Consider the following 26,046-nt stretch of genomic DNA (forward strand, 5'->3'; position numbering starts at 1 on the left):
CTTTTGCTACATTCACTGTAGTGAGAACATGCAGGATTTTTTACTGCTGATAAAAATTTATTAATACTTATTCTCCCTTCTTCCCAAATAGCTTTCTTACTGCTTTTTGTTAGCTCACATGATACTTTCATGCATCCATTTCTTTTTCCAGACCCTTTGATTATTTTACTTCAGCAATTAAAATGTATGGACTTGAGCTGCAGAATTCAGGCTTATATCCAGGGTTCAGGGGTTATTTTGGCATATTGTAAAGGAAGGGCTGTTGTCAGTTTTCATACCTACATCTGAATTTCACTGTAGTCCAGGAGATTTTCTGTAGTGTTTTGGTTTCACAGTCTGTAGGATCTGTTCCTTTGCTATCCAGAGGCTACTTGAGTGAATCTACATTAATTGACCTTTCTATTATTCTGAAAGCATTTGGTGGAAGGGAAGATGTAACAGATAACTCTCTGGGTTAAGTGTGTAGTACAAGAGCCACTGTAACTGTTAGGAGAGGGTATTTGTGGTATAGAGGAGTACAGAGGATTTAACAATCAGAGCCTTACTGTGTTATCTCATTGGTAATGCAAGGAGTGAGATGGATAACTGTTAATGTTATGCACATCCTTCACTGACCACACACAAATGCAGATGTAGAATGCAGGTGTAATCTGTGTATTTTTCTGAATGAAACTGCAAGGGCCTTAATGCCTCTAATTTCTTTTAAAGCTAACTTTTCACTACGTTTTTCTATTTTCCTGGATCTACATTTTGATAGTAGGCACGGTGATTTATATCTTGCTGTAGTCATAGCCTTTTAGGCAAAAATTGATACAATTGATTGGAGCTGTGGCAGTTTACACCATAAATAAAACACATTTCCTTACGTTTAGCAACCTGCTGCCTATGCATCCATGGTGTGAAACCTGTTTGAAACTTGTGTTCTTCATCTGATACTTGTCCATGTGAAGAACAGGAAAAACAGAGGAAAGAAAGAGGCGTCTATGTATTTTACTGCTGAATGGTAGCAAGGGATTAACTTTGGAACACTTCATTTCCTCACATTGTGCTTTCAGACATGGGTTTTATTCTTCAGAAACTGTGTATTTTTACACTCCTTCAAACAGCATGTAAAGAAAGTTTAATAAGAAGACATTCTCTTGTGTTAAGTAACAATGTTGTCTTATTTTCTGAAGAAAACAGTTTTCCTGTTATTTCCAACAAAACACTAAGGAGGATGATTTTAAAGCTCAGTATTACAAGGCAGCACGTTGCTTATCCCATGAAAATCCACGGATCTTAGTAGTGCTGTTTCTGTGAATTGGCAGGAATTGCTATTTAAATTCTTTCCTGTGTGGTGAGGAAATCAATTCTTCATTGAAATTGTCTCTCTGCTTCTTCACAAGCAATGGAGAGATGTTGTCTCTATGGTGTGTGTTCCCTGTGTACCGGGATGACACTCTCTGGCTGCAGAAGCAGAACTCTGTTTTTCAGCTGTGTGATTTATTTCAAGAAGCAAAATTTGGGGAGCCAAATGATCCTTGATTCACGCCCCAAGTAACATTTTGTCCTGTTATCATTTAAGTCAGTAGGAATGCTGATACTAAAAGGCTTCTCCTTTCAGAAGAGGAGGTTCCTGCCTTAGTAGGGAAAAACAAAAAGGCTTATGGCTATGGATGTCAGCTCTGTTTGCAACCATCTCTTCAGCAGAGTACACTTAACAGCTGTATCTGTCCTGACAGTTGCATCAGTGTTGATGCTGTTGATAAACAGGGAATAAAAGTCAGCTTGTGCTTCAGAAATAGAAAGCGATTAAATTAATGGAATTAAATGTCTGCTTTAGAAACTTGATATTATTTCATCATATATGCATATGATAAATTTGTTTAAGTATTCATTCTTAAAATACATTCTCCCTCATCATCCATTTCAAAGCTTCATGAAGTCTGTGAAGTACAGCACTAAACTGGACTGTCTAGTCACATTTTCATGCCCTGGGCTTCTTAAAAAATTACATGTCCGGATACTTTCCCTGTATCCAGTTTAAAACACAGATAAAACATGGCAGGTACTAGGATCATATTTTACTTCTTTGATACCTGGATTATATGGTACAGAAAGTGTATCCTGTCATTTCCATGTTCTGTTTCTGCAATACATGTGGCTGCTGGTTCCTGGCCTGATCACTCCAGTCCTGGAGATGAAATAAAGCAGAGGAATGTAGGAATGCATTTTGTGGTTTTTCAGGAGATCTTACCAAAGCTCAGTAATCCTTTCAAAACCTTTGTTTCTCCTGCCCACAGGAAATATTGCCTGTAGCTTAGATAGGACTTGTCCACTTGCAGAAGAACTTGCAGAGCAGTTGAACACAACACCAAAGAGAAGGATCATCTTCAGAACGGCGCGTGGATGTCAGAAACCACAGACAGAATTGCCTTGCTGATCTATGTTATACCTTTAAAATGACAGACAGGGTATTCTTCTGTTAGATAGCTAGATGGCTGATCTAGCTATCTAAAATCATCCTAAGGGCTTAAGTAGCTACTTACCTAATAACTGGAAGGGCATGCATTACAGTGATTATTTTTCCTAAGTTTTTTTTTTCCCTACAGTAGTATAATGTGATGCATAATTTGAAAAAGCACTGAACAATTATTACCTTTTGTTTACACTTGTTTAAAAGTTAAAAATGTTATATAATGCCTGAATATGAAGTTACAGCAAAGCTACTGAGCTAATTCTGTAATGTGAGTGTGTTCGCGTGTATAAGAACAGCATTCTTTGCTACTTGAATTGCAAGGATTCTGTGTCCACACGAATTAGGAAATAAGTAGAGCAATTGCTAATAAAAGAAGGAAAAAAGAGAAAAATCAAGTAAAGTACTTTGAGCTCCCATCAGTTGATATCAATATCTTACACTGGTTATTCAGCTTTTTCCTGACAGGAATAGTAATAGTTTAAAAATGAGAAGTTTATTAATTACCACACCAGAGGAGACCAGTTAGTTCCAGTTGCTGATGCTAATGGTGTACTAAAAATGAACGAGAATGTGCAAGTTATGTCATTGGGGAGATGGCATAACTTCCCATTCTCAACGGAAGCGTTCTGCAGGTACTAATCACTCTGTGTCTCTGGAGGGTTTAAGATCATCTTTCTTTCCTTTAGTACTTTTGGCTAAAGCTGAAACTAGAAATGCTGAAAGAGAATCAATTCCTTTAGCAGTCCCAGTCAGATGAAATTAAGAGGTCTCAACAATAAACTGAAAGAGTTTCCTGCAGTAAATTTACAGTTTGGAGTCTCTGAATCTTAATAGCTTGGCTGAAACCTCTGAAATTTGGAGGGCCAGAAGAAATAACCTTCTGAAAGAGGACTGTCTCTAAAAACCTAGCTTTAAGAATTATAGTGTGTAATTGACCAGCAAATGGTCTCTAGCTATTGCCATTCATGTTTTAACTTTTCCCTCCTTTCCTCCCCACCCTGCAGTTCATGACAAAAAATCCCAACAAGCGACTTGGCTGTGTGGCATCGCAGAACGGGGAAGATGCGATTAAGCAGCATCCATTTTTCAAGGAAATTGACTGGGTTCTTCTAGAACAAAGGAAAATCAAGCCACCCTTCAAACCTCGGATTGTAAGTAACAGTTTGTATAAGATTCAGAGAAAATTTGGTTTGGCAATTCTACTTGTTGGCTTTTCTGAGAAATGAGATTACCTGATGCAGCATTTGGGGGCTGAAATAGTAACATAAAAACAGTGCTGAAAAGATTTCTTTGTCATTGTTTCTGTGAAGGTAAGTGTCAGGAATAGATTAAATGCACAGGAAAATGTTCATGTTCGGCCACATAAACCATGAAAGAGCTCAAGGCACTGTTTTAATTATTTTCTGTGTTCTTAAAGATACCATAGCCAGAAAAGATTATTTCAGTTGGTATATACTGTCTATACTTTCTGTGTGAACTCTTTACAGTTCTGCATTGCTGATGGCCACTGGATTTTGTAGTAAAACATAGACAAGAATTTGTCAGCAATAGTATTTTAAGTGAAGAAACTTGAAAAAACAGCTTCTTGGGGGAAAGAAATATACATTATGATTAGATAAATTTATGTACTTACATTTTCCTGGATAATAACCAAGTATTTCTATTTTAAAGTAACAAAAATAGGTAAATAGCAGCCCCACCTGCAGAAAGTACCAAAGTCAAGCAAAAATACTTTACGTATTCTAGTCTTCCCCTGGATGAAAATACTTACAATTAACCAAATGTCACAAAATGTGTGTGGTTATTTTTGTGCTTAAACGTGCAAGAGGCTAACTTTATGATAAATCCTCTGAGACTGATTTGCATCTTTTGATTTCACACGTTCCTAATTACAATGTTTGATTTGCCTGTGAGTATGGTCAAGGTACTTCTTTGTTTCTTTCTTTGGATAGTTTACAAAGGTATTAAAAAAACCAAAAAGCAAAACAAATGAACAAAATAAAAACCTTAGGTCTCAACTCTGAATCCTGAGTTAAATTTAGAGGTGAAAAAGCCCCCTCTGTTCTTGAAGAATTGCTGTGTGTTACATGTATTTACTTTGAGTTCAGTGAGATGCATTTCCCCAAGCTCCTTGTGTAGATGGTGAAAGCGGGACTGACCATCCAGAACAGGAGCTTGAGGTAGCTCCTTTGAGTCCTCTCTTGGGGAAATCTCTCTCTCTCTGTAGCTGTACAGAAAAAGCCCAAAGGATTGACAACTGTAAGTGAAAGCCCTTATGAATGCCTTTCTGGGACCAATAGTAAGATACAGTGTTATCACATGAGGAAGGTTTTCTTACTGTATTTGTTGGAGAATGGAAACCTTATAATGCCGTACGTCCAGGGGGAGGGAGGCCTGAGCCAGCCCCACTCCTGGAAGTGGTGCAGCCAGTCCCCTCCCCTGTTGCCCAGCTCCTCTCTGGAGGTGTGGCCAGGTTGCGGCTGGTGCCTGAACTGCTGTGCAAGTCTCTGCACTGCTGCAGGAAGTGTGAACCCTAAATTAACTGCTTTAGTATTTATCAGAAGCCTCTTTAGTACTGTGACTGTTTTCCAGTCAGGTTCCACAGCTGTCAGGTAGTTGCACTTGGATGAAGTTGGTGTTCAACTGAATTGCATTTGTGTAGGTCTTCTCTTGTTTTCACAGGAATTTGGCCTTCCGTCTCACCGTAATTGTTGTTGCTTTGCTCAATATTCATCAGAGTTTTGTTAGTTCAGTTATTAAATCAAGATGAACAATTGCAGAATTATTTTCACTTTATGCCTGCATCTAATTTCCAGTTTCCTTTCATCTAGTCTGTTTATGGGCTGTTTTTCTTTCATGATCAAGATGCACAGTCCCTTTGACAATAGGTATTTTTATGAGGCCTTTATTATTTTTGTAAGTACTCCCACTGTGGCGGTCCTTAAAAGTCAGAAGGCATTTCATATATCAGGTATTTTTATTCATTGCTGATATAAATGCCTGCTGCCTTCTCAGTGGGGCTTCCTTCTATTTCTAGTAATTATTTCACTGCTGTTGTATTATAAAGACAATCCTATTTCATTAATTCCTGTTGTTTTTTTCCTTTTCCTCTTTTCTGCTTTCTTTAAAGGTATTTTAGTTGAATCATTCTGTTTCAGTAGTGATTACAGATTATTGCAGAGTAGTCCTTTGTATAACTTTTTGGACAGCTCTCTGCTCCTTAATAATTGTTAGGGTGATTTTATACATCTTTATTTACACTTCTGCTCATTTTTCTTCAGGCTACTTCTCTAATGTTGGATTTTCATACTACTTCTTGCTATGTTGTATCTACCAACTTTCTTAATTCCACCAGATTTTATTCCTGCAGGCTAGTAGTTCTGTATGCTTCGATTTTTTTTCTGAACTCCTTTTTTTTATAGTGGTAAATTCAGATAATATGTACTCTGTGTTACAGGCATCTCTTATTATTTTCATGTTCTCAGTCTGCTCTCTCTAAGGTATCTTCCCCAGTGACTGGGTCTTATCAGCTTTTACTGATAACTTTTCTACCCTTCAAAAGAGCATACCTTATATATTTATGATCCATGTTTATGATCCATCAGCTGTTTTGTACCAAGTGTATACATTTTACAGTTGTTTGGATTTTATTGTTGTATAGCAATCTTTGAGCAAGATCATACTTGAAATTTTTATTTTTCCTCTTAAAACTGAATGATATATTACTTGGAAAGTAAAGTGTGATACAGATCTAGGCTGGAGAGAAAGATCACATGAATAAAATAGAATTATCAATTATTCAACTTCAAAAATGGCAAAGGAATTTAGGGCAGTAAATTTCAGATGCTATAAAGGTAATTTTGTATACTTGCCAAGCTGGACTAGATTGCACTCACTTTGAAAAATCCTAAGAAGAGGGAAGAAGGTGAACACTAATGAAATAAAATCTACTTTAAAATCTACACAGAGAGTTCTTCTCTAAGTTCAGTTGTGGGTGTAGCATTGAGATTCATTGATTCAGATTAACAAACGTAACTGTTCCATAGCTGTGGAACAACTATGGAAAAAACATAAGTAATGCCTGTGTTTGGAATGTTTCATGTTTTTTTAACATCTTTTAGTATTAATAAAGGGCTGTTGATTATTTAAAAGTGACTCTTAATCTTAAGAGAGGATCAAAAAATTTATTTTAATCTTTTGTTGAGGAGGGCCTAGTTCTGTGAAAAGAACTATGAAAAGAGAGGTCAGATTATTAGTCAGAAAATAGACATTCTTGCATGTGAAATGTGAGTGTACATCTGTGTTGGGAAAGAAGTGTACAATACATATATAGTCATCTGTGCATTTAAGTTGAGTTTTGCATGCACATACAGAAGTTCTGCTCATGCAAGAATGCATATATTTACACAAGTAGTCTTCTGTTTTCTGACCAACTGGTAAGATGACTAAGGGGGGAAAATTTATGATTATATCGTAAACACTTTCAAAATAAAACAACACATAAGATGTGTTCAAATGAGCTCCAAGCAATGTAAAGTGGTGACACTAAACAAGTACAGTCATTAGGGGAAATGGTCAAACACTGAGGTCCTATCAGACAATGGAATAATCTGCCAAGGGAGGTCACAGAGGTGCTATTGTGGAAAAAGCCTTGCTTCTCTTCTGCCTCACTCCCCCCAAAACACATGAATTCCTTGATTAGCACAGCTGGCTTGCTTTTCTGTTACCTTCCATCCTTTCTCTGCCACAGTAAGTTTTCTGAGGGGCTATATTACATGGTACTGTCAGCCCTGTGCTTCTCCATAGTTCAGGTACATCTCTTCAGCTCTGCCAGCCTTAAGTCTGAATTTTTCAACTGGGCTTGGAAAAAACCCTGCATGGCTATTTATTAGCCAGACTTTTGAAGGTGTTTTTATTTTTAAATCTCATTCACACAGTGGATGGATGTAATTATGTTGCTTATTATACTATAATTATACCATTAATGTTCTTCTAATTTGTACATGATTTGATTATTCTAATGATGCTTTGGAAGCTGAAATTTCTTCCTGTGTCCATCCTTAGAATGAAAATTACCAAAAGGATTTTGAAAAACTGACCTATGTTTTCTGAAGGCTTGCAAGAGTGCCCTGGATAGAGGATTCATACAAATAGCTGAAGTTTAGATTGCTAAGCAGTGACAGAAGTGCCACCCTCAGTTGTCCTAGGTAGAGAAAATGGAAGCAGATTTGGTGGCTCTGAAACCAGCTGTGAAGGGTCTTTGCTCCTCCAGTTAATGACTTGGAATAGAAAATACAAAGGGTGAAAATGCACTTGGGCTCAGTCCTATGATGCATGTTATCTGCCAGCTCTTCCTCTCATAAATCTAGGATCATGCGGCTTTTCAGTGGTAAAATTAATTTGACGTATATATATATATGTATACACACTGTGGTTTACTATATAGAGAGTTTGTTCCATGTAGAGCTATTATGTATGTTAAGCTGGTGTAGAAAAAACCTTATGGCTCTGGAGCATGTACATTAGACATCAAGCAAACTTTTGAGCAGCTAGACAGAAGATATTTGTTACATCTAAGCTCCAGTGACTTCGCAGTGTCTTTTGAAGATCATTTCTGCTGTTCTTAAAACCTGATTCTTTGAGCTTCACAGTCTGTCTTGAAATTTTCTGAATAGTATTGTTCGTTCCTGAATGCAGTCGTGACTTTGTAATTGCATATGCAACAGGCACCATTTTAGTGCAGACAGATATCTTTTCTCCAGAGCAACTGCTGTGAGACAGAAAACCCTTTGAGGCATTTTATTCCTCTGTTATTTTGTCACATGTATTCTCCCTGGAATTTTATTCCATTTGGAGAACAACATTTCCATGATCAGTAGCCATAAGGTCAGGCTGTGATTTGCAGCATCATTTATTGCCCAAGAGCCACAAAGACCTCAATAGCATTCAGTGATTCTCTGCTCTCCATCTTCCTTTGTTTCCATGGCTGTGTTCCTGGCTTGGCTGAGTTGGTTATTTCCATTTTCAAACTGCATTTGCCATCTTACAAATTAAAACAATGGTGCAGTAGATCAATTTCTTAACAAAGTTACTGATGTGGTGGTAAATGTGGTAGATCCTGCTTAGTGTTATGATGGTCTGATTCTGTCTGTCTGTACCAAATAACAAATTATGCAGTCATTGAACAGTCATTGAAGCAGATTGCTACTTCAGCTCTAATGTGTACTGATGAATTTTATATTGTTATAGTTCCCTGCAAGAAATTCTTTGTGCCATTTCTGAGAACACAGCTGACCAGCTGTAGGCTTTCCACAGTAAATCTGTGGCCTGCTGACATGTCAGCAACATCAGCCAGTGAAGCCCAGAAACAAGTGCACAAGTGGCAAGAAGATGTGCAATATCATAGTCCCTCTTGCCAGTGATGGAGGAAAATCACTGCCCCAAATTTGTTTTCCATTTGTCTGAAGTCAGTGGTAGCCTCATATGAGCATCAATTTAATAGAATCATAGAATAGTGTGGGTTGGAGAGGACCTTTAAAGGTCATCTAGTCTAACCCCTCTGCAGTGAGCCTAATCAACCATATCAGGTTGCTCAGAGCCATGTCCAGGCTGTCCTTGAATGTTTCCAGGAATGAGGCATCTATCATAAATCTGAGCAACCTGTTCCAGTGTTTTACCATCCTCATCATAAGCAATTTCTTTCTTATATCTAGTTTAAATCCACCCTCTTTCAGTTTAAAACCATTACCCCCTGTCCTATGGTAACAGACCCTACTAAAAAGTTTGTCCTCTTCTTTCTTTTTAGCCCCCTTTGAGTATTGAAAGACCACAATACAGGGTCTCCCTGAAGCCTTCTCTTCTCCAGGCTTAACAGCCGCAACTCTCTCAACCCTTCCATGTAAGAGATGTGCTCCAGCCCTCTGAGGGCTTTGTTTTTGATTTTTGTAGAATTAGACCAGCACAGTAAAACCACTCTCACATTTCTTGGTCACAGTGGCTCAGTGTGCTGCAAGGAGCTGTGGGACAGAGGAAGCTCTCAGGCACTGTGCAGCAAGGACAGTCTCACTACAGGCACACTCCTGTCCTTCCAGACTCAGTTTTCAGTGTCAACCCTTGAAACGTGCATGCAAACAGACAGACTTGCCACTTGCAACTACCCTGTTGTCAGTGTCAGGGTTGGGAAAATTTGAGACACTGTCTAAGATGTCCTGAACATGAAAAAGCTGAAGAGCTCTCAGCCAGAGGGTAATACAAAGCCTGGTAAAACAGATGTTTGCTACATGTATTTCTTTCTAGCAATTAAGCCAAAGTTTCATCACTAATGGCTTTATCAGTGCCTGTGGCAATCCATTCATAGTGTGGCTTTATGGAGATGAAGTGAACAAAATAATCGTATTACAATGATTCACTGTCAACATGCAGCTTTCACAGAACAATGCGTTATTCTAACTTTCTCAATGCATTCATAATTTTTTGGTTTTCCATTCTAAAAGCTCACTTTCCTCAAGAGCATTAAAGACAAAATGAATGAGATAGTCTATTGCAGAATTGTATCTTGCAGTATGGAGCAACAACACCTGCTGTTGGCCTATTCACCTGACTTACTTCATTTTGCAGCTTTTTCAATTTCTATCGTTACATCACTTAGAATATTTTCTGAATAATTGTAGTTCCTTCTTCAGTTCTGACTCCATAGGGTAGAGAGCTGGTCTAGCAGCTAAAACCAGAGACCCAAGAATTGCAAGATATATAAGTTCTTCCATCAGATTTTCTAGCAACTCATGATGTGGCCAGGCTGCATCACCTAATCTTTTCATGCTTCAGTTTCTCTTCTGTGATAATCACAGGATGCTTGATGCAAAGTTCTGGGCCAGTGAAAAAATATAGCTGTGAAATGCCAAAAAACAAGTGCTAAAGATCAGCCTTTTAAATTGACTGAATGCTTAGGACTTCCCTTGGAAGAGTGTTCTTATGCTACACCAGACCTCAGTGTTAGCAGATTTCATCTCAAATTACACCTCTCTCAGCTCCAGTACCTCTAAGATAATGATAAACCGTTATCAAAGTTCCTCCCCCCTTAGTTATCACTATCTGAGCCACATGGTCTGTATGCAGTTTCCTCTGTGAACCTGAACTCCCTTGTTAAGTCTTGACTTAAGGATGCCAGCAATGTGTCCGCTTTCAGTTTTGCACTGCAGCAAAGGTTTGAAATAAAATCATTCCCAAATATGAAATTCTAGTCGTAGCCAATGATTGTGGGTTACAACTGGAGTCACTGAGCACCGTGAATTTTCTTTTCCCCCTCCCCTGAATGAGTGAAAAAACTGGCAAAATTTTGGCAATCCTTTGCCTATGACTGAACGAGAAGCTGGATGCCCACAGTGTTTGGAAGCTGGGTAATAAGTAGCAAATACAAATCAGCACCTCTGGAGAGTGCAGCTGGGCTGTTTGCACAGGCAAACAGGCAGAGGCCACACCTGCCCCATGGGTAGGTGCCACACTGAATGGCTCCCAAAAAAAGTCTTCAATTAGAGAGGTGTGTGTTCAAATTGCTGCAGCAACCATCTGCTTACTGTGAAATACGGCTGGAATCCTTAAAGAGGGACCACGTTTCTGGAGAAAACTTTCCAATATGCTAGCCTGAAACATAAGTTCTATAATTGCAGATTCATTTTCATACATGAGGGCTAAGAGGCAAAGATTTTTTTACTTTCTAATGAGGGATTTTTAACCTGGTGTTGGGAAGTCATGATACTGTTTTGGTGGGGGTTCTTTGGCACACCTCTACTTTTTTGTGACAGTAGATTGTATCGTCATCCATGCAGAATTATGACTTTGCCTTTACGCTGTGGGGAAGAAATCCTGTAAAATGCAGTAATCATTCAATAGCACCAGAAGGAACATAGGAAATTACAGGCCAAGTAAATTTCTTTTTGTATAAATGTTCTCTCTTTTCAAGTTTGCTTCAGTGTGAATGTCCCTCTTTAAGGTAAGGCCTTCAATATGGGGAAAATGTCAAGGTAGGTCCACTTTTAGGCCTAATAACCTTGAGGTGTCCCTTCAGTTTCATAATATATTTCCATTCAGTCATCAGTGCATGGCAATGAGCATTTAGCAGATGGGCACGCAAGGGGCTATACTGCATGCCTTTGCATGAAGTGTTACTGCTTAGACAAAACACTGGGGAGTGATCTTGAGACCTCAGACCCTCATGTACCATTATTATACATTGCCCATTATGTATTTCCCACTTGCTGCAGACATTTCAGGCACAGGAAAACAGTGGGCTTTCTTCTGAGAGTGACACCACGTTGATTAATACTGGTGTACAAAAAAAAGTCTAGAAATGGGGTAGACTGTCTTTGTCAAAATGGTTAACATACATCCTTTAGAAAAACTAAAGAAAAATGGGTGTGGACTTTTGGGACGGACTTTTTATTACTCCAACACCTTTTTTGCATGCTGTCCCTGTCACAGGGTATCGGGAATCAGAGTATTGAATTTCAGATGGTTCCTAGAAGTTACACTTTTCTGCTGCTGGTTTCAGTGTTAACCATGTGGCTGCTGATTGAGAAGCAATGGTTGTTTTCAGGCAATGAAGTTCAGGATCTCAGCTGAGCTTGCTCTAGACAGCTGTGAACAACAAATAGTACCATACTTATGCCCACAGCGTAGCTTAGACCGATCAATCCAGTGGCTGGGCAGGACAGAGAAATCTGGAATACTCCTGCCTCTTCCCTCAGCAAAGTGAAGGAACTTGGTTTTCAAAGCTTCAACTAGCTTGGCGCTTTGTGCAACCACTAAGTTTGCCCAAGATGTAAGTATATAGCTTTTGAGGAGCCTCTGTGCAGCTTAGAGAAGTCACAAGTAAGTGAGCTGGTATTTTTAAGGGATTTCAGTGTTCGGGTTTTTTTGAATGTACAAGGTTTTGTTTTCCCAGAATTTCTCATTCAGTTAGTCTGATTTTGGGGTTTTATTATCTTCAGTGTCAGTGCCTCCAGCAGCTGTTTTTAGATGTGATTACCACAACACTAGAATTACAGAAGTTTGGAAGCTACTTCCCAGCACTGCAGGTTTCCAAATATTTATAAGTTAAACAACTTTTGTTATGCTTCTTTTGATTCTGTGCTGGAGATCCATCAGTATTTGTTTTGTTTTGTTGAGTCCTGGTTTTATAGCACTAAAATATTTTCATACTGGATAACTAAGTCCATTTAACCATCTGTTAAGTGTACATTGTTAAGTGGTGCCCATTGGGATACAGTGATAAGCAACCGGAGTGTACCTGCTTTCCTTTTGGGCTTCCCCAGAAAAACACAAATTCTGTTTCACTTTCTGGCTGCTTTAATATCCAGTGCAATTTTCATAAAGTTGTTTAAACCATTAAGCGAAATAATCTTACCATGTTCACTTACATTCTTATGTACGTTCTTAAGAATTCATACAGAAATATTTTATTTGTATGTTAATGTAGATAATATATAATATTCCTGGGTTGGGCCTGTTTCTGATGGCAATAAAAGCCAGTGGAAAAACCAGGTAATTAAGAAGCAGTAGCATCTGGCTCTTTATCAGAAGGTGGAATTTATCAAGAAAAAGTCAAGATTTGTTGAAGGCTGGCCTTTCATGACTAGTCCCATCCCAGCTGGAGTCCAGTAAACACTGAGTATAAAAAGAGCTTTGGCTTTGGGTTTGTTTCTCGTGCAGAACTTTCTGTACTTGCAGTATGCTGTGCTAATGCAAACGTTAGGTCTTGCTAGGTGTCTTGGGGTGACTTCGTGATGTATCCCATATCGCTGCCCCACGCCCAGAAATTAATTCTTGTGCCTTTCTGTGCCTTTAAACTGAGCCTGAGAGGGGGGAGGAAAAACTGAGCAAAACTTCTTCAAAGCAGTTTGCAGCTTGTTCAAGGTCACACAGAGATAGAGACTTTTTTTTCAACTGCGGCAGGAGAGCGAGAGGGAAGGGAAGCAGCCAGCTTGCTTTTCTTTCCAGACAGCTTTTGGCAGGTTTTTTTTCCTCAACTCCTTTTCCTCCGTAGAGCTGAACTTTTGTTTTCCTGGGACTTTGTTTTTTTCCTTTTTTTTTTTCTCTGCTGGACTGTTTCAACATCAGAATACATCGGGAGGACTTTCTACCAAGGCCTTGGCCCTGGAGGTGGGCCCACCACCCCATCCCAGCTCCAAGGAGGGAGAGAGAGATCTACGGAAGGACTCTGAATTTTCCCCCAGGTTTCTCTCAGCAGAGCAGGAGGTTTTATTATTTAGCATTATTATCCTTTTCCTGTGTGTTTGTTAAATAAATAGTTTTTATCTCTTTCACTTTCCTTTGAGGAAAATTTATTTTTTCCGAACCTGGTGGGGGAGGGGTGGTTTCAGCCTGCCTTCTCTCAGAGGATATATTTCTAAATTTGGGCAAACTGGAACACTAGGGTGTTCACCCAAAATGGGCAGCAAAGATTTGTCAATGTGTGTGTTCACAGCTCGGCATACTAGTGCAAAACTTCATTCCTTTGGCATATGCACTACTAGGCAGTGGACTGAAGCAGCTGATGTATAGCTACTTACCTGCGGTAGCGGGACAGGGAGGGCATCTGCAAATGGTAAGGAATCCTAGCAGTTCTTTAGCTGCTGCTCTCCTCTTGTTATGCTGCTGTGCTGGTTCAAGGGGCTTTGTTACTGTGGAGGCACAGACCTTGTACTGGCCCTCTCAACAGTGTGCTCCAGAAGTCATATGTTTAAATCCTGTGGGATGAAAGGAACACTCAGTCTAGACATTTGCAAAAAACCTTAAGGTCTTGTTCCTTGCATGCCATATTCACGTTTGTGAAGGACTTACAGAACAACAGTTCTCTTGGCTTAATACTGGAGTATGCAAAAGAAGGATCTGAAGACCATGACTGCCCATGGCAGTTTGGAAGACTGTGCTTATATTTGACAAGAACAAGAAGAAAGGGAGATTGAGTTTGTACCATCGCGTCTGCATTAACAGCTCAAATTCCTAGCAAGATAGGGTTCCCACTGTGAAAAAAGCTATGTAAGTGAAAGACAGTCAGGAGATTGTAGGCAATGATAGAGAGAGAGATCACAGCCCACCTGTAGGAGAACAAAAATAGGAAGAAAACTAGATGAATGATGAAGAGAAAATTACTCAAGCTCAATGCAGATCAGTAGCAGAACCAAGAATTAAAGTCATGTCACTACAAACTCTGCTATGTCATACTGTGCTCTTTGAATAAAATTGTGTTCCAAAAAAAGCAGTTACAGTGTCTGTAAGAAAGGTGGAAAGGAGATGTATTGAGATGCAGAAGTAGTAGGCATTCATGCATAGTCCTGCTATGCCTTTTACTTAGCCTATGATTTGTATGTGAGTTAGTTTAAAAAAAAATTTAAAAGACAGCATCTTCAGCTGCTTTCTAAAGTCACATACATCTTTATTTTACTCTGTCTTTGCAAAGCCTTAAAAATAATCATTACACTTCAAAATATAATCTCTAACAATTCAGTAGTCTTAGCAATAAACCATCATTGTGTAACTTTCTCCATTTGTCTAAGATAAGACCTGCTGTACCATTTTGCTGTATGAAAGCCTGTCATATGCATAATCAAACTACTTAGCTAAGAGCATCAAAGAGCATGAGTTTCCAGAAATGTAGTCAGTCTTGCCAAAAAATGTGTAGCATTCCTACTCTATGGCCTGTAATGCACACTATTTTAGTGTGTAACTGAGTCTTGGAGTTTTGCTCCCACTATACGTGTTGCTATTACCTTTCAAGCTGTGATGTGTCTTTGCATCCAGCATCACAATACACATGTTAATGCTCCTTGATAGAGGAAGGCTCAGAATCACAAGATACTACTGTATAATTTCATGTCATCATCAGGAAGGTTTCCCTAACATGGTACTTTTCTGTAAATAAATGTGTAGGTGACTGTGGGCAGAATAAAACGGTCGAAAATCAGTCAGTCAATATTTATTCAGGATACATAAAGTGGCTTGCAATATTTTATTACAACACTCATCTCTTTACTAACATCACGGTCTCCTTAATTTATTCCTTGTCTTTGTGATTGCTTAAAGAATGGAAAGTAAAGTAAATCTATTGATCTTTTACAGAATATATCTGGTCAAATGCCTCAGTGCACAGTTAATCTATATTTGGATAACTTTTTCAGTGATTTTGTGGATATCTCCTGGAAGCCACTGAAATTCTAGGAACACGTGCCCTAGACTTACCAACCTACCTCACTTTTCCCTCCTCTTTGCAAGTCAGCTCCATTGTCTGGATAGTCCTTTGTGCCAAAGTGCTAGGGATCAGGAAGACAAAAAGGCTTCTACATATGTATTTGAGGACTCACCAGCAGGTGGTTCAGCACATTGTCACAGATGCACCAGCCCTGATTCCTGTCATTCTGCTGTAACAATGGTTGAAATGCAGCTTCAGGAGAGCACAACTGAAAATGGGCTAATGTCGGATATTTGCCAGGATGAAAGAGGGAAGGTGACATTGCTGATCATAACCTTAGAGCAGCTGAGGATATCAGTGGAAGCTTGCCAGTATAATGTGAATTAGAGAGACAGACATATGAAATCTGCACTGCAGAGTAGTTCATAAGGTTTGCAATAGGAATCACATTGTGCAGGTGAAGGGTATTTTCATATGTTCCATTACTTTCTCTTCTTGTCTTTCCTTCCCTCCCCAAGAAGAAATATAAAATTGTTTCTCATGGGGTTAGATCTCTCAAAGAAGCCTACCATAAAGGGAAGATGTAGTGTAGGAATTCAGAAGTTGGCACTCATTCCCTGCAATTGTTTTCACTTTACAAAATGCATGTATTCTACCATAGCACAGCTAACGTGCAGTAGCTCTATGTCACAGCTGAGTCCTAATGGAAGCAAGCTCTGAGAAGGTGGACATGATGGATGTTGAGGGTAAAGGACTAACCACAGATGGAAAGCTGGTGGTGAGCTCCCCTAAAGCTCCTGTGAAATCTATCTCCATCCATGTTCTGCACAGAGATAGCTGTTGTGATGCAGCAACCAGGCTGTGAACAAAGGTTTGCTGTATATATAGCAATCTGCTGTACGTAACTCTAGTGCTGTGTACTCAGGGTGATGAGTATGCCCAAGCCGGGCCATAGAGGACAACAGATTCACAGTGGGACTGCTGGGAAAGGTTCATTGCCCAGGCTGTGAGCACAGGGTGGTTGTCAGGGAACCTGCAGAGCTTTGGTTTTGTTTGCCTTGCTGTTTGTTTTGTGATGGTGGTTTTGGGAGGCTCTGGTTTTGAGGAAGTCTGTGTAAAAGTGAAATACAAAGGCTGGCATTCTGGCCACGTAGTCATTAAATGTTTATGCCCCTAATTGTTTAGGTTATTCTTCCTTCCTACTTGACCCATTTCACATTCCTAAGAAAGGGAATACCATTTCAGTATAAACATGTTCCAGCTTACTCTATCACCAATGATCCCTTTTAAAATCCATCATTTTGTGAATTAGTTTGGTGTTTATTAAATATCTGTGTACTTCCATAACAGAGTAAAATATGGACTGCATAGGTTGAGATGCTTTTCAAATACTGTTTCACTATCTATTAACATCTTTCTAGAGTGGCGGGTTTCCCACTGCTTTCACTTAATGTGGTGTCCTTTACACCTGATGAAAGCATAATCTAGGAGAATGAAATCTCACCTTCTGCTTGGAAGTAATGAATGTTGGTATACTTGTAAGAGCTACTTGGCTTCAAAAGCCTTTTTATCATCATAAACTTCAGTTGAATATACTACAGCTCATGGCAGATGTGTTGCCACTCTCCCATGTGTGACGAGAGCAATTAACATGCTGAGAAAATTTAATAACTTATAAAGTTATTTTGATAACATGTATTTTTTATCTTCTGAAATAAGACAAGCTAGGAAATACATCTAATACAGATACAGATTCTCAGGACATTCAAATACTGTGAAGAGGCATTCTGAGGATAAACTGAAAGACAGGCCTGAAGTGTCATGCTTCTTAGCCCATTTCCTTCAAAATAATAATACTGAATTTTTATATATATATATATATATAGCATGAGTTATGTGCAAAAGTGAGTGCTCATTATAGTTGGTCTCAAATATTTAGAAACTACTACAAAAAGAGATCCAAACAGTGGTGCAAAGTGATCTCTGCCTGTGCTGTGGTTTTTGTTATCATAGTAAGAAGAGGTGAATGAGAGGACAGTGACATGTGAGGTTAGCCACATAACCTTGTGCTTCAAACCCACTGGTTTGGTGTCTGAGTTTCCATTTGTCTTGATAATCTGAAAATCTTATCAGTGATAAGGTATATACAAAATGTTTGAACTCTTATCATCCTGATCTAAGAATTTCTTCTTGATGATACTGTGTCAAACAAGGGCATCATTTATTTCTTACTGAAGCAAAATTCTGGATACAATTAAGTGATACCACGTAATACATATGAGAAGGTCTGACTCTTGCTGCATCTCCTGTTCCTACTGCCCTGTGCCTCTGGAGCTGCACACCAAAAGCTGCAGCAGCCTCTTGTAGTTATATTTAAACAGCATATTGTGAATCTGTAGGACAATCAGACTAAAACACCAAACCCAGTCTTTGTGGCAGTGTTGTTTCCTAGGTACTACCCCCATCTGTTTTTTACCTTCCCTAAGTAGCCTTTGAAGCTGCTGGACAACGCCAGCCCAGTTATGGGAGCCGTTGAGCTTACAATGGACTTGAAAGAGTTTCAGTGATTTTCTGCAAATTAAATGAAAATAAATAACAGATTAAAGAGAGAGACTTCTTAATGTCTCCAAACTGGAGAATTAATTTAATCTTTGTTAGGCAGAAGAGAGTCCACTGAGCCTCTTGGTCTCATGACACAGCTGATGAGATGTCCAAGCTTTGCTGAGTTCTCTGTTTTGGAACCCTCTGTCACATGCCTTCTTGCAAGGATTTCTGTGGCTTTTCAATACCAAAGGCTCCCATCACTCACATTTGGTTCATGTAGTTAATGGAAGGAATGGCAAGTTTTAACTTTCTGCATGTATTTTCAGTGATAAGATCATCAATTTCTTTTTTCCCTGTTGAAATTCGTATAAAGTCATTTAATTATCACTGACAGACGAGGTTGGTAATCCTTAACAATGCAAAGCTTAATAAGCAGATTTTAGAGGGGTTTTCTTAAGCTTGAGTTTGTGACTGCAGGTAGAAAATGAATGTTTTATTGAAACGGCGCTGAAAACAAAAACAGTTCAGAAAACCACTGTTTAATGTGTGCTTATTAACAGCATCTTTTAGTAAATATGTGAAGAAATATGAGGGGGGGAAAAAAGCATTTTGACTCAAAAAACCCAATAACTCTTTGTCCAAAGTTGTACAGGCCAACTACAAAAGCTGATTAAATGGTGTTTTGTGAAGAGATAGTATTTTATAGTTTCTGATATCTTTATCTCTTTGAATAGAATAAAACATGATTTTGACTTAAAAATTGTCATCCTCAATGGGTAGTAGTCATATGGGTTTCTTAGTTCAAGGATGTAGCCCAAGTGTTACATCTGATCAGATCATGTCTCCTGAGTCACACTAGGTCCCTGCTCAGACAGGCGACCCAGGAAGCATTCACACTGCTGGGAAGAAGAAAGACAAAAGATCAAGTGGCCAGCACATGTCCCACCTGCAAGAGGTAGTCACTATTCCTTCTCACTGCCAGAGGTATTCTGCTGGTGGAACAGCCATCTGTCTGATGAGATTTGGAACTGGAATGATGTCATTTTTGGTCGTTGCCATTGGCACTGCTGCTGCTGTTTGTCAGATGGACAGGGGCTCTGCCCACACGCTGCCTGCAGGAGAGCAGCTTCAGTGCAGTGTGGAATTTGGCACCTGCTGTTGAAAGCTCTTGGGTAGCTGCTGTGCCCCTGCTCTCGTGTAGCTGAAGACAAGATGCTTGGGTAGTCTAGAGAGAAAGAAAGGAGCATCTGAAACCTGATGGAATTTTTGTGTGTTTGGCAAGACAGCTGTAGTTTTGCATGTTTTTCTTTCCTAGTACTGTAGTTTCCTCTGTCATCTGAAATTGAAAAGTCTTACCTGGAAAAACGTTTGAAAAGTTTAAAATAATGTGTCCCAGAGTCTTAGGAGCTGCAGGCTAAATAAACAGAATCCCACCCATTTAATTACTGCATTTTAAATTATGCATTTAGCAGCCAATCTAAACATTTTTCCTTTTATCTTCATTATTTTTTTATGTTCAGAGTTGGATAATAGCTGCACTCTGTTCCTTTCATATATTTTCCTTACCTTGCAGATCTTCCTTCTTTTCTCAGCTTCTCTGCTAGGAGACAGGCACAGTCCTTCACACCTTCATCCTGAGCCCTCATGATGCAACAGTGTGTTGGTTCATGCTCTTGGCCTACAGAGTATTCACAGTGCAAGTACATTAAAATAGCAATATTAGCAGAAATGTGGCCAGACCTGTTTTGTCTTAGCAAATGGAGCCTTGCAAAATAGTCATAGCTTCAGGAGGAAAGTGCCTAAGTTTCTAAGGGGGGTTTCTCAAATAAATCTTTCTGTTGAAAAGAAGCACTTGTTATGAACTCTACCTTTGGTCTTGTATGGCTTAATCCACTTGCTTTTGTTCCCTGTTTAATCTCACTTCATCAGTTGGTTAGTTAGACCTCTTAGCATATCCTTGCAATCGTAGATACCTTCATGCTTGTCCTGTTAATAAATTGGGTGATTTACGTCTATGCTGCCAAAACTACATGGAATTGTTTATAAATCAGAGAAAGTAAAAACTTGTATTTCCTCCTTTGGTTTCAAAGTCATATTTTAAGACACAGTAGGCTTTTAAATCTAAGCAAATATCTTTGGTTATTGTTTCAGAAGTGTTTGGGATTCTCTACTGGCAGCACAACTATTTTTAATCAGTAGGATTTACATGCACCAATGTTAGGACCCTTTTTTAGATGCACTCTTCTGCGCTCTTTTTTGTCTACCGCCTTCACAAGTCTTAGTGATTTCTGGAATAAGTAGCTATTGGAAATTAATTGCCCCTGATAGGCTTTGATGAATTTGTCATTTTACTGTTTTAACTTAAACAAGTTTTCACAAATGTGTTCAATATGAAAACCTGAACATAATATAGATTGTATTTGTTTTCAGCTACTCCAGAGCTTATTTGTCCTTGATAGCTAGTGGTTAAAAGTGTGAGTGTAGTCATATTTCTTTTGCATATAACTACAATTCTGAATTTGAATTCTACTTTTTGCAAATACTCATTTAGATTCTTCTGCTTTAGTGAGTATTCCTGTGGCAAATTCATTGTGTGAAAATACCATGGTAGGACATGGAGAACAAGAAGAATGTAGACGCAGTTGCAATGTAATGCTTTTAAAAAATGAGATGAAATTTCATTCTTATTTTTCAGGTTTTGCCCAAATTACTTTGAAAAAACCTCAAAAAGTCCAAAGCCAGGTCCCTCATGCCTTACGCAATTCAAAGTTATATGAGTCACATACATTTCATGTCTGGTCTTTATGTACAAAGTAAATATTTCAAATGTAAACAATATAAGCATATATATATATATATGTTTGCTAAGTCCATATCCCTTTCCTTTTAATGGAATTCTGTAGATAGAGGTTGTGGATTTTTGTTTGTCTGCACTTAGAAAGTACTTGGTTTACAAGTGACAGTCTCTTGTGTTTACATAGACCCTTTTTTCCCCTGTATCTATAAAGTTCTTACAGTGTGGGTGAAGGTTGCTATGACTGTTCTACAATTTTGAGAAAGAAAACTGTTTAGTGTCTCAGTAGAGCTGATGAATAAAATACATTTTTAAATTTATATGTTATAGACAAGTTTACCTACACCGAAAGGGGGTACATATCCCCTTTGGAATATGTTAATGTACTTTATGATGTATGACTTTGTCATTTTATCATTTTACTTTGCAAGTCAAATAGCTCTTCTATTTCCAGTATCATTTAATCCCAGACATGGGCAGGAGAAACACACAGTTCATTTTCAATGTGTCAGTGTGCCTCCATTAAGGATCACCCAGGTAATTACTAGATTCCGTGACACAAAGAGAAAAGAGACAGCATAAAGAAAAATGTTTGTTCCAATTCCCTGAACCTGAAATATGCTGCTAACATGGAAAATGTGAATACTGCAGGTTTAAAGGAATGAGCGTGGAGAGCATTTTCCACTGTAGCCTAGAGTGTTTTTTTCATGTAAATGGTCACAGATAGTCATTGTCATGAGTGGCCTGAGGACAGCAAATCAGCCTCCCCAAGACTGTCTCTGTAAATACCTCTCATCCCAGAACATGCACGGTTGCACCTTGTTGGCCCAACTATGCTGAAGGAGTGAGGTGCTTTAGACTTTAGTGGGAAAATCCTGATGCCATCAAAATAAAGAAGAGTTCTGAGGTGGATTTCTCTGGAGACAGAATTTCACATTTTGCATGGTGCTCTCACTTACATTTGGCTGCATTAGGAAATCTGAGTTGCCAATGTTGAGCTTAAGGATTTTGGATTGAGAGCTGTTGCAAGCTTTACCTGAGATTTTTAAACCTGAGTGTAGCCTGATATAAAGAAATGGTTTACTTAGAGTTGAAACACTAGGCTGTGTTTGGGGGAAATCATTTAAATCAGTTCACTCTGACTCTGAAATGAGGTATGACTATGTTCAAATCTAAGAGGAAACAACCATACCACCTTCTATGCCAAAGCCTTTTTAAAACTAGTCCTAATCTCAGCTTCCTGCTTTATCATCATACTGCTATTCCTTCGCCTGCCAGAGACCCGCGCGTCTCTGGGAATTCATTTACAGTATTGCTTCTGTGGCCTCTCCTGAACTCATTTATATTTCTTGCTCCTGTAGCTTCTCTCATATGTCTGTTATTATTTGTGTGAAGTAGCTCCTCTTTTATTTCAATCATTCCAGAAAATTCAGCCTTTCAAGGGGGGGGATGGAGAGGAGGGAGAGCACCTTTTATTTTATTGTGCTGTTTTACCATTCACCTTATTTATATTTCTCTTCTCAGAAAACCAAAAGGGATGTAAATAACTTTGATCAAGACTTTACACGAGAAGAACCAGTATTAACACTAGTGGATGAGACAATTATAAAACAAATCAATCAAGAAGAATTTAAAGGGTTCTCTTATTTTGGAGAAGAGCTACTGCCATAGACAACGTTAGGCTGACAGATGAATGATGCTGCAAGAAGTGATTCTGAAGAGATCATCAAATTACTGAGACTCAGTAGATCAAGAACTACTTCTTTTACCCTGAGCCCATATCCCCAGTTAAAGTATATATTTATTGTTTTTTTCCTTTAATCTTCTGACCTGAAAGCACTCTTAATTTCTGTCTCACAAAGCAATGCAAAATAATTTTGTATCAGAAATTGTGGATGTAACACACTGCCGTATATTTGCAACTTTTGTTTTATTCCTAAGAATAGGAATTCCCAGAGGACAAAATCACATCTTTTCCATAGAAAATGAAGATATGCTATTAAAAGCAATTTAGCAGACCACGTTCTGTAATCATCATATATAATTAAGCTAAGAAGGTGAGAACTGTTTCTTCTGCACTGGTGGTTATGGTGAGATCTGTACTCAGATGCCCTTTGGAAAGCAAAGTCTGCCTTCGTGGAGGTGTAATCCTCGATTATTAATTTATTGTGGAGAGGTACAAACCATAAAGTTGTCCAGAAAAAGAAGCACATCAATTAAGGCTTTCAGTGAAGTTCATCATACAATGTACAGGAAGCTCTTAGGAATAAGAGACGCAAAGATAACTGAAATTTTATTTAAAGCAAGAAGTAGATACTACATGGATAGATATTAAAGGGCTAAAGAATAAAAAGCCTCCAGTACTTTAACTCAGCTATATATAAACATTTTACTGTTTTTCAGATAATTTGGTGTACTATCCATGTTACCAAATTTAATATCCTTTCAAATGAACCATTAATGTGATGGCAAGCTTGCAGATGTTTACAGTTAATTTTGCATAAAAAATTAATTATAAACATTCTAAATTTGCCTTTTTCCATTGTAGCTAAGTTGATAAATAATTTCTTATTTATATTTATTTTCTCAGCAGTGTGTTACTTTTGCACACTTTTACAAAACCATAATACTACTGTGTTTGTTGGGTTTTATGTTTAAAATCTAAAGAGAAATCTGCTTTTAGAAGACACACAATAAGGCTACACATGCGTTATGTGGAAATGTGTTGAAAAACTGAAGATCAAACATTCACAAACTGACATTATTGAAAGTTGTAAATTGATATTTTTTTTGTGTATGAATTGAAATGGTAACTCATGTGGACAATATTACTAATGTGAAGTTACCTCCTGTAGATACGCTAACAGTGTTATGTACTTATATTTCCAGGAGTACCCTGTGGTTTGGTTTTGGTTTTGATTTTTTGGGGGTTTTTTTCTGATTTTTTTTTTTTGTGTACATGTATCGCTGAGGTCATTTTATTATATATTTTACTGGACTGAGTGAGCGGTCATTGGAATCCATTTTAATTGTTGCACATGGATTTCCAGCTGCACAAAAATATATATACTTGTGATTGGCAAAGTGGCACTAAAGAAGCTTTTTTGCCTTTTGTACAGGTGAGATTTTGTATATAGTGTTTGCTGCAAGGCCTGTGGAATTCATTGAATATAGAGGTATCAACTGCTGCATGTTCAGGCATACTATTAAAATGTTAGTCTATGAAAGAATAATTATAATAATGTCCATGTGCAATACTCTTGTATGTGTATTGGTTCAAGTTACTGTCAGAAAGATGAGGTTTTTGTTATAAAAGATGTAGACATATATTAAGCTATACTAAATCTCTTGTATACTTCTCTTCAACTCTATTATGACATGATAGAGCTCGGAAAGAGAAAGGAATGTTACAAATCGTGGTGGACAAAGTGTGAATCATTGGCTTTAAGAGAGATAATCTCGGTCTCAAGCAGATGAGTTAGTTTGTGTCAGTTTTGCGTCTGGCTGCTCATGGCCTGTTACTGATGACACCATTCAGTTCCATTTTGTTTTGTTTTTAAAACTCAGGTGTAATTATTATATATATTCTTATGATTATTTCAAAATATTAAATATTATGATATATCAATTAATGTGTTGTCTGGCCTACAAGTGTAATAAGGATCAAGCCTTTAGTTTAATTTAATTTATCTTCAGTAATCTTTTGTACTGGGAAAAGACTAGCTTCTGGAGCTGAGTACCAGCACAGAAACATCTTAATGATCGCATCATCTCAGTGTTTAAATTTCTTTCTCTCTTAGAAATATATTGTAGAACTGCCCATCAATTTGTGTCTCGCCACTGGCTCTGTTTATTTCTCATCACGGTTAGCTTTTGACATCCAGGCAAGAACTGATCACAATGCTAAGGCATTCTCTTCCATGGGTGAGTAGACTGCTAGGAAGGCAAGTTATGGGATCGTGCACTACTGTTTGTCCAACAAGGGGCCTTTACAAAGAACTCTGAACATTTATTTTGAAGGAATAAAAGCATCCCATAAAGCTATTGTGCACAAGCTACGTAGTCTGTATTCCCCTTTCTAACGTGAAGATAATTAGCAAATGTTCATATTTGAAGAGGCCTCAGCGCCTGCAGTGTTGGGTAGGATGCTAAGAGAAAAGTGAAGGAGATAGAACTATTGCATGGGCAGATATTTCTTCAGTATCAATAGTTAGATCCTCTGCCTTGGGTTTACATCAGAAGGTCTGGTCTGTCTGTTACCTTGAACATTTTTTAAAGATAACTCTTAAAAAAGGACATTCTGTTACATTTCTGCCTGTTCTGTAGAATTTTTCTGTTCCTTCTTTGTAAATTGAGTGCAAAATGCCAAAATTGTTGTTAATAATAATAATTATAAAGAACCCATTGTTTCTTGATTTTTCTCCCAAACAGACTTTAAAAATGGAAATACATTTTTCTCCATAGGGTGAAAAACAATTCTCTCCAAAAAGGCTTAAAAATTACCTCTTTTTAAATTATGTGCAGAATATTTCTGGCTAAATATAAAATGTATTCAGTTGGGGGGGTAAGGGTTTTTTTTATTGTGAGGATTTATTTGTACAGAATTTTTTTCTTATGGATGTAATTTGAATCTCTTGCCATTCATTAGTGTTATTTCATCGTAAACATTATTACTGTGCCAAATGTACTGTATTCAAAAGGATGTGAATGTGTATTGTTTCGGAACCTAATAAATACAATGATGTTAAATCTTATTTTCTTCCCCAAAGTTTTCCTGAGTATTTCCTAATGAGGAAGAAAGAAAGATGAAGGATGAATATTTTTGCTGTTACGTGTTGTACAAAATCTCGCGAGCTTGTCTTTTAGGAGTGGACGTTTTGCAAAGGAAGGATTTGCTAACAAGAGCCTCGCCTGTGAAGCACTAAACACTCCAAGAAAAACACAGGTAACAGTGTGTGATCACTATTATTCTTGGGTAGTACAACATTTACCTCAAAAACACCATGCAGGTGAGTTTACATACTTTTTCTGCTTACTGGCTACATAATGGTCATTGAGTTCTGA

General features: G+C 38.2%; 1 protein-coding gene across 2 annotated transcripts in view; it reads left to right on the forward strand.

Annotated features, from left to right (window-relative positions):
• Positions 1–25,736, forward strand: part of PRKCE (protein kinase C epsilon) — a 287,813-nt gene extending 262,077 nt beyond the window's left edge. Inside the window, exons 14-15 of one of the 2 annotated variants that reach the window (XM_042051563.1) lie at positions 3,463–3,609; positions 11,418–11,447. In XM_042051563.1, the coding sequence (XP_041907497.1) occupies positions 3,463–3,609; positions 11,418–11,432 (162 nt within the window). In that variant the 3' untranslated portion in view covers positions 11,433–11,447. Of the gene's footprint in view, positions 1–3,462; positions 3,610–11,417; positions 11,448–22,506 lie in introns of those variants that run through there. The other variant, XM_042051562.1, reaches the window with a different exon arrangement.
• The last annotated feature ends 310 nt before the right edge of the window (positions 25,737–26,046 follow it).

Source organism: Corvus kubaryi, unplaced genomic scaffold (assembly GCF_017639235.1).
Source record: "Corvus kubaryi isolate FWS band 111438036 unplaced genomic scaffold, C.kubaryi_AGA036_p1.0 76, whole genome shotgun sequence".
Classification (NCBI taxonomy): Eukaryota; Metazoa; Chordata; class Aves; order Passeriformes; family Corvidae; genus Corvus; species Corvus kubaryi.